This window comes from Nothobranchius furzeri, chromosome 6, assembly GCF_043380555.1.
Source record: "Nothobranchius furzeri strain GRZ-AD chromosome 6, NfurGRZ-RIMD1, whole genome shotgun sequence".
NCBI lineage: Eukaryota > Metazoa > Chordata > Actinopteri > Cyprinodontiformes > Nothobranchiidae > Nothobranchius > Nothobranchius furzeri.
Window position 1 is genome coordinate 29,302,504 of NC_091746.1, and position 15,737 is coordinate 29,318,240.

The 15,737-nt window shown below is 47.4% G+C and overlaps 1 protein-coding gene across 2 annotated transcripts; it reads right to left on the reverse strand.

Annotated features, from left to right (window-relative positions):
• Nucleotides 1-691: 691 nt before the first annotated feature.
• LOC107393790 (serum response factor) lies at nt 692-15,685 on the reverse strand. 2 transcript variants are annotated; one of them, XM_015972398.3, is made up of 8 exons: nt 14,858-15,685; nt 13,177-13,446; nt 9,071-9,266; nt 8,751-8,909; nt 7,058-7,165; nt 2,449-2,628; nt 2,286-2,365; nt 692-1,981 (listed from the first exon to the last, which is right to left on the reverse strand). In XM_015972398.3, the coding sequence occupies exons 1-8, from the start codon at nt 15,272-15,274 to the stop codon at nt 1,895-1,897; spliced, it is 1,497 nt and encodes a 498-aa protein (XP_015827884.3). In that variant the 5' UTR covers nt 15,275-15,685; the 3' UTR covers nt 692-1,894. The 2 variants fall into 2 exon arrangements, with proteins under 2 accessions (XP_015827884.3, XP_015827894.3); XM_015972408.3 differs by lacking the exon at nt 8,751-8,909.
• Between the last annotated feature and the right edge of the window lie 52 nt (nt 15,686-15,737).

Sequence of the window (15,737 nt, forward strand, 5' to 3'; positions counted from 1 at the left end):
AGCTATTTTAAATTAGTCTTTAGCTGCTTTTTAAAGGTGTCCAGACTGCTAACACAAGATTTAGGAAGTTCATTTATTCCAAAGTCGAGGGTACAACATCCTGGAAAAAGGCATCACTTGGACCTGGTTTTTGAAACTTCTAGAAGGTTCTGGTTTGTAGACCTGAGGGCTCGGTTGGAGCACATGGCCTTACTGGTTCAGTAATATAGGGAGAAGCTTGACCATAGAGCCCTGAAGGTTACGGTCAGGATTATAAAAGGAATTCTAAAGCGAACCAGTGCCGACATCAGAATAGGAGTGATTTCAGAAATGATAAAAACAGTTTAGACACATAGCTATTTTTTAAAGAAAACTGTGGGAAAAAAATCTGAGATCTGGTCTGGAGCCTCATTCCTCTCAAAACACACGTTACCGGACAAAGCCTCAGAACCAGGAATAACCAAACTCCCTCTGATCCAGTCCTTACCAGAACTAGACCGGTTTATGTAGAGGCTAACTCTTGACAAGAATTCATTGAACTTTGTGGAAAAAAATCATTTTATTAGTTTTTTTTTTTTTTTTACCAAACAGCAGAGATAAGTGATTTGGAAATCCCTTCCAGTCAGTCATATAACCTTAATAACAGCTAGCACCTTCTCTAAAAACCATCTGCACTATAACAGGCGTTATTAACATGAAGCCATCAAAGAAATCCAGTTTAAACACAAAACTCTTTATTTAAAGGTGGTTCAATGTTTCAGTCCAACAAAAATGTGACGTAGTTCCAACAGGTGCTCGAGTCATTTGTTGTCAGGCTCAGGAAACTCCAGAGGGTTCATGTTTAGCATCAAATCTACAGTCAAACCCCCTTTAGAGGGTGCACACTTGTTTATCAGACCGCTTGATCCTCACTAGGGTTTTAGGTTATGTCAGGCAAGAAGCTAGGGACACCTGGACAGGTCTCGAGTCCATCACAGGGACACACAGAGACAACCAGTCATACCTAGGGTTAACCTATAACATGCATGTTTACAGCCTGTGGTCAGGAAACCTGTGTACAGACTACCGAGTACTGTTCAGAGTTTCTGCGATGGCATTTAATCCCAAACCAGTTACCCACTCCAGATCCAGCAGGAAGTATTCCTGAAGGCTTTACAGGGATAGGTCTGGAGTGATGTCTTCAAGAGAGTCAGGAATACACACAGATGTCACAGATGTGAGGACTCCATCCTGATTGGTGCCTCATCCATCAGCTGGTGGAGTTTGCGTGTCCCAGGACTGTCGTCAGGTCTGTGAAACCCTGCCCACACCAGCAAATGCAGCAGAACATTCATTTGGACCATGGGACTGGGATCCGTGTAGAGTCCGACGAACAGGATGAGTTTTAATCTGAAGATGACTTCCTGTCAGTTATCCCTGATTGAAGACACCCCCCCCCCCCCCCCCCCACACACACACACGTGAATGCTGAGCATCACATCTGTCTAGCGATCTAGTTTCAGTTTCTTGTTAACGGAGTGTCCTTAAAGGCAGCATCAGCGGTCTGTAAACGGGGTCTAGTTCGAGTCCCGTCTCACAGTCCAGCAGATCAGGCTGGAGGTCATCGCTGCAGAGCCTGAACAGGTGAGTTGTCTGGAAAGCTTCTGAACACCAAACACTGAAAACCTGGAAAGGTTTAAATCCTGACAAAACTAAAGACCTAAATCACAACACCGAGACTACAGCTGGCTCATCTCAGGGGCTTCAACTTTGAAAAACAGGTTCCCACTTCCTGTCTTCTCAGTCCCATCGAGGGGGCGGGGGCTCATGATTAGACCTGGTCCTCAGGTGAGTGACCTGACCACGTGGCGTCATAAAGAGCTGGAACCTTCTGCTGCCCATCAGCAACAAGGCTGGTGGGAAAGTCATGTGACCCTCAATCGTCCTTTGATTGGTGGACGTCAAGACTGACAACCTGCAGCTCCGCTAGGCTGCTGCTGTTGTTCTGTTGGCTGATGACCATCTAAACAACAAATAAACAACAAAACAAACCATAAACAACAAATTCATTCAAAAGCTAAACAATAACAAAACAACAGATACCACAAAAATAACAAATACAAACAACGAACAACAACAAAAGAAGACATACTACAGTAAACAACAAATAACACAACAACAATAAAAGAAACAATAAAAACAGATAAACGTAAAGCTTAACAATAAAAAACTAAAACAATAATAAACATTGTGTGTGTGTGTGTGTGTGTGTGTGTGTGTGTGTGTGTGTGTGTGTGTGTGTGTGTGTGTGTGTGTGTGTGTGTTACCGGGTGCAGCTGCACGGCAGAGACTGGGATCTGAGCAGCGACAGGAGGCAGAGAGGTGAGGAAAACCTGCGGGATGACGGCTAAAACACAAAAACGGGATTGCGTTGACTCCAACGTTCTGACGCGGACACATTTGTCTTTAACGTTTTCCGTTGCATCATACCTGGGTCATGTGACTGGGCGTGGCCTGTAGAGGGAAAGGTGTTGAGGACGGTGAGGCTGCCGTCGGTCAGTGAGGACGATGGTGTGGCGTACATCACCGCGTGACCTCCAGGGTACATCATGTGACCCGTTACCGAGGAGGAGGAGGAACACGAGGAGACTATGGACACTGGAAGAGTCGCTGTAACAGAGACAGGGAGCTCTTAAGGGTTCTGTCACAATAAAAGCTCCTGACCTCACCAAAATCCCAGGAGGCGGAGCCTCTTGTTGTGGCTCTCTCAGGTTGAACTGGTGAGTTCTCAGCTGCACCAGAACAAAATTTAGAGGCACACAATTTTCGCATCGTTTACTTTTGTTAATCACTGTTCAAATCAGTAATATTGACTTTTTACAACAAACTTTACTATAAAAATAATTTTCCTTGCAAAAGAAATGAAATAGCTCACCAATAATCCTAATCTGCCACATCTGACAAACAGTTGAGTACGCTGGAAGCATCTAACAAAGATAACTCCATCTTTGTTGAAGCCCCAGAAGCAACAGCTCATCCAACTGACCCTTAAAAATAATCCAAATTAAATCAACTGAACATAAAATTTGTTTATATGCAGATGACGCTTTACTACGTCTAGGCAGCATAATTACTCAATTCTCAAATATATCTAATCACCTGATAATTTCATCTACACTTCCTTCACTTGGTGATCTAAAATGGGACAAGACACCTCAGACCATACTAGGGATGTAAGAAAATATTGACATGGTAATATATTGTGATATTTTATCCTGTGATTTTATATTGATATTCAAAATCCATGTATCAAATTTTTGGAAGAATTTACATGCAATTATTTGTGTATTTTCTTTTCTTTTAGTGCAATTCAAACGCAGACCGCTAGTTGGCGTCTGCAGTGATGCGGACGCTGAGCCGATCTGTCGTGGTGAAGAGGGAGCTGAGCCAGAAAGCCAGGCTCTCGATTTACCGGTCGATCTACGTCCCAATCCTCACCTATGGTCATGAGCTTTGGGTAAAGACCGAAAGAACGAGATCGCGGATACAAGCGGCCGAAATGAGTTTCCTCCGTAGGGTGGCCGGGCTCAGCCTTAGAGATAGGGTGAGGAGCTCGGACATTCGGGAGGGACTCTGAGTAGAGCCGCTGCTCCTCCAGATCGAAAGGAGCCAGTTGAGGTGGTTTGGGCATCTGGTCAGGATGCCTCCTGGACGCCTCCCCGGGGAGGTGTTTCGGGCATGTCCTGCCGGCAGAAGGCCCCCGGGTCGACCCAGGACACGTTGGAGAGGTTACATCTCCAATCTGGTTCGGGAACGCCTTGGGGTCCTGCCGGAGGAGCTGGTGGACAAGGCCGGGGAGAGGACGGCCTGGAGCTCCCTAGTTGGGATGCTGCCCCCGCGACCCGGACCCGGATAAGCGGAGGAAGACGAGACGAGAGACTAGATTCAGTGGTCCAGAGGCTCTAGTGATGGGCTGGCATGTAGTTTTCCACAGGTTTTCCTCCCTTTCGCAGCAGTAACTTTTGGTTTAACCCATTATTGGTAAACTGTTTAAAAACGGAGGACTAATCTTTATTATTTTTTATTATTTTTACTTTGTTTTGTTTATTTAACCAACGTGAGACCATGTGAGGTAATCAGAATATCAACTAAAACGCTGCTTGGAAATTACATTCAAAAATATTTAGACACTTTAGAAATTACTCCCAACACCGGGAGTCGAATCGGCGTCAGCACATGGCAAAACAAAAGGAAAGGTAGGTACTTATACCGTTGGAGTACCAAGGCCAATACAACAGCAGCCTTGCCTTTGTAGGTGGGTTTTGTCGGAGTGGAGGTGGGCGGAGCCACACTGAAACAGACCATTGGTTTTTAAGTATGAATTCTGGCTGATGAAAATAAAATTGTATTGAAGCTAAACGACTGCGAGATTTTATTTTAAAAGAAAAACACCATTTGAAGTCACAGAAAATGAAAGACATTGGACCTAGGAAATGGCGACTGGTGTTTAGCGCTTCCTCGTTTCCTCCAGCAACGCGGGTTTTCCGTTTTGGCAGAAGCATCTCAGGGAAGATTCCCGAGGGGAGGGGTGAGTGCTCCGTGATCATGCTTGTGCGCCTGGTGCGAGTGCCAGCCTGGGAAGATGAAGATGACTCTGGCTAAACACCTGATACGACTTTCCTCTAGTTTTCGAATTTATAACTAAATTCGGGGGCGGCCATGTCTGAAAGGGTTATAGTTAATGCAGTTGTAGAATATCCATTTGTAAAGTTACCCCACTCTTATTTTGGTGGTCCAGTTTGTGACGTCACTTCCTCTAGATAGTCACTTCCTGTACAGCCGTTTCTTCCATTTTGTCCAAGCTGTTGGTGGTGGCAGACAGCCTCGTGTGCGTTCATGACTGATATGCAAGTTTGGTGAACCCTAGCACCTCTATGGATACATAAATAACCTATAAGTTCATTCAGTATCCTTTCTGTCTGTCTGGACATGTTGTTTAGATTATTTAGAGGGACTTCCTACAGTTTAATTGGTATCAGTTGCTATTCTCGCTTGCGGTCCCTATTTCACTTTTCTTAATTTGTGTTATGTGTGCTAAATACTGGTTTATTTGTGTATTATTCCATTTACTCCATGTGTATCCATCCATGACTTCAGTTCAGTTGAGGTGTGGTATAATGCCAGGCTAATTGGCAGCATGGTTTAGTAGTGTGGTACTTGCAAGCGCAGTACCTTGGTTTGACCACCAGAGGTCCCTGGAGACCATATAATTTTGTCAGTGCCTCTGAGGCTGGAAGTCAGTATTTACCCTGTGTAACCCTTGAATGTGCATCATTTGGGAATATATTTGTTTTTTGCATATTTATTTCACCATTTGTACAGTCCTTTTACATCATTCTTTGTATTTATTTTCCAGACCACACGGGACCACAGAAATGTATAGATGTCCATACTTCTACTGTCAATAAATACGTAAAACTGTCCCTCCGTGCCCTGCTCTCTGACCGGAGTCCTTATCTTGAAGATACTGTCAGATCAGCAAATAACTTCCAGAGTTCCCACTCTATCACGGTTATTGTGACCAAAATTATCACGGTTTTCGGTATTATCGCGGTATTTTTTTTAAACGTGTTACATTTTCAGACAACTAAATAAACCCTGTATGTCAGGAAATATTGTCCTCAGTTTGTGTCTAAATTTAACCTAAAAAGTGTTATTTTGTAATTATGTTGTTTATTTGTTTACATTTTCCCCCTTTAGTCTTTAAAATACCAATATTCGCCCATAACTTCTTATTTTTTGTCTGTTTGATGTCATCATTTTAAAAATATTAGAGCAGATGATACTCAGTACTCAAGTAGCCTTCTAATCAGATACTTTTTTACCCTTACTTGAGTAATAAACCCTATATCAGGAAAATATTGTCCTCGGTTCGTGTCCTTCCAGTGAGCTTTGCAGATGTGGGAAAATGTCATCAGGCAGTAATCGTTGTTAAATTCATAATTATTCTCGGAGAGAGACCAACTCTTACCTGCCCCTGGGAGCCCCGTAATGCATAGCGTCATTTCAACATGGCGGTGTCCATGACACGGTTTATATGCAGGTAGCGGCGCTGCGGCTGCTTTATATAGCGACTCGTTGCATTCTCCCTCAACCCAAATCCTCGGATCACGCATTTTAGCTAAAACGCTAACGTTAGCTTGCCTTGCGTTGACTGTAGAGTTGTGGGTGATGGTCACGCAGATGTGTCATGGGATTTGAAGCGTTGCTGCCTTTCACAGACACTTTTTCTGCACGTGCTGCAAACAGGATAGCCGTCTTCTATCAGCTGTCCCTCGGCATTCTTCAAATATCCAAAAGATGCCCGTACTTCCCACTTTGTCTTCTTTGAGGGATAATAAATGTCCTGAGCGCTGCCGTCTCCTCCTTTGGCCATTATTTCAGCTTTAGCTTCAAGAAAGTTTTGGTTGTAAACAACAAAGTGCGCATGTGCCGCCGGCAACTTCAGCAGATGATACGGTGGCTGGTAAGGGTCACGGCTCCTACACCGCAGCCACGGTAATCCACCAAGATAATATAGTTTTTTAAAACAAGACGGTTATTATTATTGTCAACTTTTTTACCGGGGTTTACCGCTACACCGTTACCGTGACAACCCTACTCTCCGGTTGATCAGGAATGCCGTCTCTCTCGTGTATAATCACCCCTAACTCTACCCACCGGGTTTTGTTTCATTTTATTTTTACTAAATTATGAATAATTATGTCAGCCTGATCTGATGACATTTGCTGCTGCCTGCCGCTGTAAGGACCTTGGGGGGGGGGGGCATTTTCAGACCATCATATGGCACTAATGTGTATGTGTTGAAGCTTTTATCCTTGAACAAGAGTGGTTGCACCTGTGCAGCCTCATATCAGGTGCACCACTGGGAAAAGTGGTTGCCAGCTAAAGCCCCGCCCATGTTGAGTCTGGGGGGTAATACCCTCCAGAGACCCTCGTCATGTTTCAGTTTCTCTCAACCAGCTGAATAATTGATCTCTAATGTAACACGGAGACAAAATCTTGCAGGACAGGTTGCGACTCGAAGATAAAAACTTACCCGAGGAGGAGGCCGGGCTGTGGGTGTCTGAGCTGCTCTGATTGGTGGAGACCTGCTGAGAACTGGGCTGAACCTGGATGGCCGTCAGCTGCTGAGGGACTCCAGCTCCTGATTAGCCAAGATAACAGAAAATGAGATGATAGAAGGTGAGACTGAACTGCCATCTTCTTGCAGATGTTGCAATTACCATTTTACTCAAATTAAGATTCAGAACTATTTGGTAACATTTACAAGGTTGACAGGAAATGACATCATAAAAACACAGAAAGCTGAAGCTAAAATTGAAGGCAAGAATTGCTCTCAACTAGAAACATATGTGTGAGTTTTCCCAGCATTATTGTACCAAAGATGGTCTCCTGGACCTTTTCTGAGCTGCCCAGATGTTTTCCTCTCTAAAACACCATAACATCTGACACGCGTACACCCTAACATCTGACACGCGTACACCCTAACATCTGACACGCGTAGTGTGATTTACAACATCTGACACGCGTAGTGTGATTTACAACATCTGACACGCATAGTGTGATTTACAACATCTGACACGCGTAGTGTGATTTACGGTCATTCTGCAGAAGGTCTGAGCCATCAGACCGAAGAGAAGCAGTCCAGCCATTTCAGGGCACAGCTACTCAAGACACACACACACACACACACACACACACACACACACACACACACACACACACACACACACACACACACACACACACACACACACACACACACACACACACACACACACACACACACACACACACACACACACACACACACACACACACACACACACACACACACACACACACACACACACACACACACACACACACACACACACACACGGTGACGAGAGAAGGACAGAAATGGACCACTGACGAGAATTACATCGCTGTAGAGGCACCAGTTAAAACCTGGGGAAAACTCTGGATGTGTAAAACAGATCCTGGGTCAGTCAGAAGCACTGCAAAAGAAAAAACAGCTTCGGCGATCACACGATCCCGCGTCCGCGTGTCCCTCATGATGTCCAGGCTGTGTTCATCTCTGAGGTCCAGCCTCCAACCGGCCTCCATCGGTCTGGGTCACCGAGAGTAGACCTACACCACTTTCAACTTTATCCACTTTCCTCCATCAGCTGCCTGGCTGTTTGTTGGCTTCCACAGGTTATGACACTAGCGCCCCCTGCTGTTTCGGCTGCGTAAAGGGCCCAATGCAACATTTAGGTCATACCTACCAGTCAGCCTTTTGCTGATCTAAACACACCACTATAGTGTCCACCATTGTTGTTTTTATGTCAGGACAGACAACCTTGTGCTACTGCTCTGAGTCTGGAGGCCACCCCGCTGTGATAAACCCCCCCACTTGAGCCGGTTCTGAGGTGTAACGGAAAACCAGCCGAGCAGCGGGAAATCCCGTTAGCGGGCCAGTTCCTCACCGTTTGTCTCCCCCACAGCTAGTTTAGCTTTAACTGCTCTGGGACAGCTGAAGGTCCAGGGCCCGGTTCTACAGGAAAAATCACACACACACACACACACACACACACACACACACACACACACACACACACACACACACACACACACACACACACACACACACACACACACACACACACACACACACACACACACACACACACACACACACACACACACACACACACTGAGGGGAGGGGTTGTGGCTCCATGCTGACCTGACAGTGACACGTTGGCAGGGAGGCGGAGTAATGTGGGTGGCTGTGTGGGCGGAGCCTGTAGCACGGCAGTGGGGGCTGTGGGGTTCTGGATGGTGACGGGTTGCGCCTGCAGCTGGCTGAGGGGGAAGGTGTGTGTGACAGGGGGTAGTGAGGTACCTGGGTATGGGTAGGGGGGCGGGGCCAGAGACAGGTAAGATGTGAGAAGACAGGACACAATCCACAAAAATCCGAATGCTCCCAACCGGGTCAAAGCAAACCGGTTCAGAATAAACTGGGTCAGGCTGGTGAGAAACGAGCAAGAAGCCCTGCCTACCTACCTGACATCAAGGTGATTCCACTGGGAATGACGACACCTGCTGACGTCTTAAACACCGTCCCGTTGGTGGAGGAAGGAGGCTGCCAGGAGGAGGTGCTGGTCTGTATCTGCAGGGGCACTGAGGAGGGGGAGGGGGAGGAAGCGGATGAGGATGGCTGAGCGACGGCGGTCAGACCGAAGGTCGGCTTGATCAGGTCCTGCAGGGGGAGGCGAGAGGGGAGAAGGGTCACACCTGAGCAGGTAAACTCAACCTGCTCCTGACAGAGACAACTAAATAAGATTATAAGCAGAAGTTTTGATCCAGCTGCTGGTAAATCATAGAAATGTTACAGAAACATTTATGTGATTCTCATCAACAACATTAATTAGGGTGAACAAATCAAACACCTACTCTGCCCCCTGCAGCGTCTGTGTGCAGGACAAAACCTGCTGGTGATCAGATCACGTCCAGAAGGTCTTAAACTAAAATCTACGAGTGGAGGAAGCCGGTGACGAGAGCACGGGTCAGAGGAGCCATCTGGTACTTGGGAGTACCATCTGAACTCATGTTTTGCAGCATTTCCTGTGTTTTAGTCTAAAGGTGAGAAACGAATGTAGTTCATGATCTTATGTTCTTCCTGTCGGTCAGACCGGCCGTCGCTTTAACTCTGGTGTAAGAGGAACCTGGCGTGGATGAGCAGCATGGATCCAAACACCGGTACCAGGATTACAGGGAGACTTCAGCAGTTTCAAACACACAGCTGCGAGTTATAGAGACGGCTTCAACAAGTTTGAATTAAAAGCAGCTTGTGCCAGCGATGACATCATCATCAGCATAAAAAGTGCATCTTAGACCAAGATTATAGATGTATATATTATAGAGTCAGACTGTCATGGTTAATGCACAGAGACCACTCTGGTGGAAAACATGCTACTGGCTAAGAGTTCTGATTGGAGGCGGCTTTTGACTCATCTATGAAAAGAGATGCAACAGAAATAATATTTCCACATTTGTTGGAGCTGCGATTGTACTTTTCTGAAGCGTCGTCGTCGTCTTCCTCCGCTTATCCGGGTCCGGGTCGCGGGGGCAGCATCCCAACTAGGGAGCTCCAGACCGCCCTCTCCCCAGCCTTCTCCACCAGCTCCTCCGGCAGGACCCCAAGGCGTTCCCGGACCAGATTGGAGATGTAACCTCTCCAACGTGTCCTGGGTCGACCCGGGGGCCTCCTGCCGGCAGGACATGCCCGAAACACCTCCCCAGGGAGGCGTCCAGGAGGCATCCTGACCAGATGCCCAAACCACCTCAACTGACTCCTTTCGATCCGGAGGAGCAGCGGTTCTACTCCGAGTCCCTCCCGAATGTCCGAGCTCCTCACCCTACCTCTAAGGCTGAGCCCGGCCACCCTACGGAGGAAACTCATTTCGGCCGCTTGTATCCGCGATCTCGTTCTTTTGGTCATTACCCAAAGCTCATGACCATAGGTGAGGATTGGGACGTAGATCGACCGGTAAATCGAGAGCCTGGCTTTCTGGCTCAGCTCCCTCTTCCCCACGACAGATCGGCTCAGCGTCCGCATCACTGCAGACGCCGAACCGATCCGCCTGTCGATCTCCCGATCCCTCCTACCCTCACTCGTGAACAAGACCCCGAGATACTTAAACTCCTCCACTTGAGGTAGGACCTCTCCCCCGACCCGGAGTTGGCAAGCCACCCTTTTCCAGTCGATAACCATGGTCTCAGATTTGGAGGTGCTGATCCTCTTTTCTGAAGCCTGATTGGTATTACGATAAATCAGCATTGGTGTGTAGAAACTAGCGTTGGGCATCATTTGATTTTGAACAATTCCAATTCCTTGTTTCGATTCTGGTTCCTGTCGATTCCCAGTTCAGATTCTTTGAAGACATGACATGTTTACATGAGCCAGCTAACCACAGGTCCTACTGGATGAAATAATCTTAAGTTCAACTTGAATTTTAACTCTATGAACAACAACATCACCTTCATTTAGACTAAAACATGTTTTGGAGACAAAAGAAGAAGACTTGCAGCACAACCAGTGTGTTTGTTTCTGACCACAACCAAACTCTGGAAGCAGCCTCTGGGATGAGAGGCTGAACGTCTCCAACTTATCCAGAAACGTCCAGCTGTTTCCAGCTACAACTCTCAGGATGATCAAGTAGCCCCTGACTGCAGTATGCAGATCAGGGCGGGGCGCAACGTGGGCGGAGTCAAAAGTTAGACTCCGCCCACTGCGCGGGCGCCATGTTGAAAAAACCCATGCAGAGGCCGGCCGCCATCCTTCGCCCCCAGTGCACTCATTTCTACCGAGGAACGTGCTTACGCAACTAAAGAACACATTTTATCAATGTTTTTCTCAAAATCAGATATGGCACGGCATGATAATTATAAATATAATTAAACTAAATACATTAAAATGTAAAATTCTATCAGTTTTCTGTATTCTGCATCTACTTGGCAGTGAGGAGACCCATCCAATATGGCGGCCATGCTCTCCAGCGCCCAGTCGTCTATGAATTCCTGTCTATGATGTCAGCATAACAATGATAACCAAATAACCCGTTTGGTGGATTTCAATAAAATATATAGAAAGCGCAGATGATTAAATTAAATGAAATAGGTGCCATTTTTGTATTCAAATCGTTCTGATAATCTTATTCTTCTTTATTCTACTCTTTGGTATTTATATATTTTAACTGTTTTGGTACCATTATTTGTCGTTACACCTGACACCAAGTTAAGTTCCTCGTGCTGAAAACCGACCTTTACTGTTAAGAACAGTTCTGACTCTGATGTTACACCTAAGCTTATAATTAAATAAAAAAAGCTTTTGTTTGGGACATCATTCATTATTATTTATTATTAAGTGTGTGCTTCAATCAGGGGTATTTGGGATGATCATGTCCAGGATGGCTGAGAACTGCACCTCCATGCAGCAGCAGCATTCAGTCAGAACAGGAAGTGAAACTAAAACGTAGATGGCTGCGTCTGACTGCTGACCCTCTGTCTCCGTGTGTGTTTTTATTTCTGCAGTGAGACAAACTCACCTCACACCGTCCAGAGTTTGTTCTTTAAGCTTCGGTTAAACCCACCGTGTTGACGTATTTAACACGCTTCCTCTAAGCTGCAGGAGTTAAGTTTATATTACAGAGTAAAAGTCTGGCAGACGCGTTTGTTTACATCTGGGTGGGGGGAGGGGGGGCTCATGCTGCACACAGACAGCTGCTGTGATCAGCTCTGAAAAGCGTTGATCACAATTTGCAGATTGTTTATTTTTTCCACGGAGATCGACCGCGGATTCCTTTTCTGTCGGCATTCTAGGAATCGAAATGAAAAACTGAACGATTCCGGGAAAAACTAACAGTTGGAACCGGTTCCAGTCGATGCTCGATGCCCGACCCGAAACACCTTTATTTGCTCACGCACGCGAACCTCCGAAGCTTTGCACAGATAGATCAGAGACTGGTCCGTAGTTAGTTAAAACTGCTGAGTCACCCTTTTTAATTGTTATGGAAAGTTTATATTTTATTGCTTTAATCCTTTTCTCAAATGTCCTGAAGCACACACACACACACACACACACACACACACACACACGCACACACACACACACAAACACACACACACAAACACACACCTTTATCTCCTTGTTTAAATACACTGTGACCAGATCTTCGGGGCATTTTGCCTCGTGCATGTGCCGCAGTTATAACTGGGTGACTTGTCTGCTCATCGTCTCCTTCTCTCTTCACTACAGGAAATGGGTTTATTGATAAACATATTGATGAAATCCACGACATTAATAAAGGAACAAAAAATAGTTTCCATACTGAGGAAATTTCATTCATCTCCAATGTGGTGTTGAAAAGATTTGTGAGAGGCTCTGCAAAAACAAATAAATAAAATAGGCTGCCAGTTTTACAAATCAGGTGCAGAAGATGGTAACCCTAACCAGTTAGATGATGTTCCAGATCCAAGTCTACAGTTAATCCAGGGTTTTTAAAACAGAACCGCTCATTTAAAGAACCAAATTTAAGGTTTTCATCCCTACTTTTCCAGCTTTCAGTGGAGAAGCAGGCTACAGTGGGTCTGCCAGAAGCCGGACTTACCTTTGTGCCCTCGGGGCAGCCGTCCGTCTCAATCACCTGGTAGGTGAGGTCAGTCTCCTCGAAGCCGGTGGCACTCATCCTCTGGTCAGAGGACGGATCTGAGCGAGGAGGGGAGTCCGGAGAGTTCAGACAGGTTTGGATCAAAGCCTTCCCTGTCTCGGATGTGATCATCGGCTGCAGCTTCCTGGTGGCAAACGTGTAAACATGACCCGTCTCGCTGGCGACTAGCAGCAGCACCTGAGTACCTGTGAGCGTGGAGAGTTCATACGCCTGCAGGGGAGGGAGGGGGAGAGGGTCACAAAACTGACATTTACATGGATTAATAACTGATCAATTGCTTCAATAACATGAAGACAGTAGAACCGTCCTATTGCTGTAGGCTCCATTCCATTTCTGATGGTGTATGTTATCATTTGAAGAACAGAAGAACTTCCTCCAGACCAGAATCAGAAAACGTTGATCGTTACTGCAGGTGAACACAATGGAACTATAATAGTGTTCAGCATAAAAGATAATAGAAAAACAGGGATTTTAAATATTTACAAATATATTTTATTAAGTCAACAGCTGTGATCCTGCAGCAACATAATTCCATTCCTGTTCGTCCCCATGTGCACTCTCTCTGTGCACTCCCCCACATGCGCACTCTCTCTGTGCACTCCCCCACATGCGCACTCCCCCACATGCGCACACTCTTTGTGCACTCCCCCACATGCGCACTCTCTTTGTGCACTCCCCCACATGCGCACACTCTTTGTGCACTCCCCCACATGCGCACTCTCTCTGTGCACTCCCCCACATGCGCACACTCTCTGTGCACTCCCCCACATGCGCACACTCTCTGTGCACTCCCCCACATGCGCACACTCTTTGTGCACTCCCCCACATGCGCACTCTCTCTGTGCACTCCCCCACATGTGCACTCTCTCTGTGCACTCCCCCACATGCGCACTCTCTCTGTGCACTCCCCCACATGCGCACTCTCTCTGTGCACTCCCCCACATGCGCACTCTCTCTGTGCACTCCCCCACATGTGCACTCTCTCTGTGCACTCCCCCACATGTGCACTCTCTCTGTGCACTCCCCCACATGCGCACACTCTTTGTGCACTCCCCCACATGCGCACTCTCTCTGCACTCCCCCACATGTTGCACTCCCCCACATGCGCACTCTCTGTGCACTCCCCCACATGCGCACTCTCTTTGTGCACTCCCCCACATGTACACTCTGTGCACTCCCCCACATGTACACTCTGTGCACTCCCCCACATGTACACTCTCTCTGTGCACTCCCCCACATGTACACTCTCTCTGTGCACTCCCCCATATATGCACTCTCTCTGTGCACCCCCCCCCCCACACACACACATGTGCACTCTCTCTGTGCACTCCCCCACATGTACACTCTCTCTGTGCACTCTCCTGCCCAGTCACTTTCTGCAGATCCCGACTAGGCTGTATGTTTACTGTTGGCTTTATCAACTGATTAAAATAAAATCATTCTAAGCACTAATGTCCTACAGAAGTCCAGGTGTGAGGCGCAAGTCGGGACCATCCTGATTCCTACCTGAGGTAGAGACTATTTCATTTTGATTGCAGAAATCTAGACCCCCCCCCCCCCCCCCCCCCCCCACACACACACACACACACTGCTGCTACCGGTGACCCCACGCCTCCCTCACCTTCTTCATGATACCGGTCTTCCGCTTGCTGAAGGTTGTGTACCGCCTGAGTTTGTTGTCGATGAACTCCATCTTGATTTTGACTCTGCCTCGGGTCTTCTTCCCGGGTTTGACCCCGGACACAGCAGGGCTCCCCCCGCGGTAGCCCCGGCTCAGACACCCGGAAGGCGCTGACTGACGCCCGTCCTCATTGACGCTTCTCTCCCGTTTCACGCCCCGTCGGTCCCCGCTGGACCCCACCGTGTCCTCGTCGTCTCCGGAGTCAGAGTCCTGTTCGGAGCCGCTGTAGATCACCTCGGCGACGTACTCGCGGTCCTCGTCGGTGTCGGACGGTGTGTTCTGTGCGGGCCCAGCGGTGCCCGCCGGAGGGCTGCTCAGCCCATTAGCCGCGCTTTCTGGCCCAGTTCTGGTTCCCATGCCAGACCCGTTAACTGGACTGGATCAACAGAACGTTCCGTTGCTTGACTTGTGTCTGGCTTACGGTTCCCCGGGACCCTCAGGCCGGTGCGCCGCTAGCTGCGCGGCTAACGGAGCTAATTGCTTCTCTTATCAAGTCCAAGTTCCGCAGGAATCAGCGGCGGCCGCCACACGTCACGGTCACGCAAAAGCATCTTTTCTGCATGAAGATAGTGCAGATTAACCCGTTTTACCCGAAACAGACGCTGAGATTGTTTTCATCGTTTTCAGGGAAAAGCAGTGAGGCCCGCCCCCAAATCACTCCGCTCCAGAAACCCTCGCTTCCGAACCTCCACATCCGGTTTACCGCTGCCGTTTTACACCTTTACGTGTTAGTGGTTGGTTTGTCCACTAGTGACTAGAAAAAGACACGTCAAGGCTTCACAAACATGATAATACAGAGGACGATTAAAAGACGAGAGCG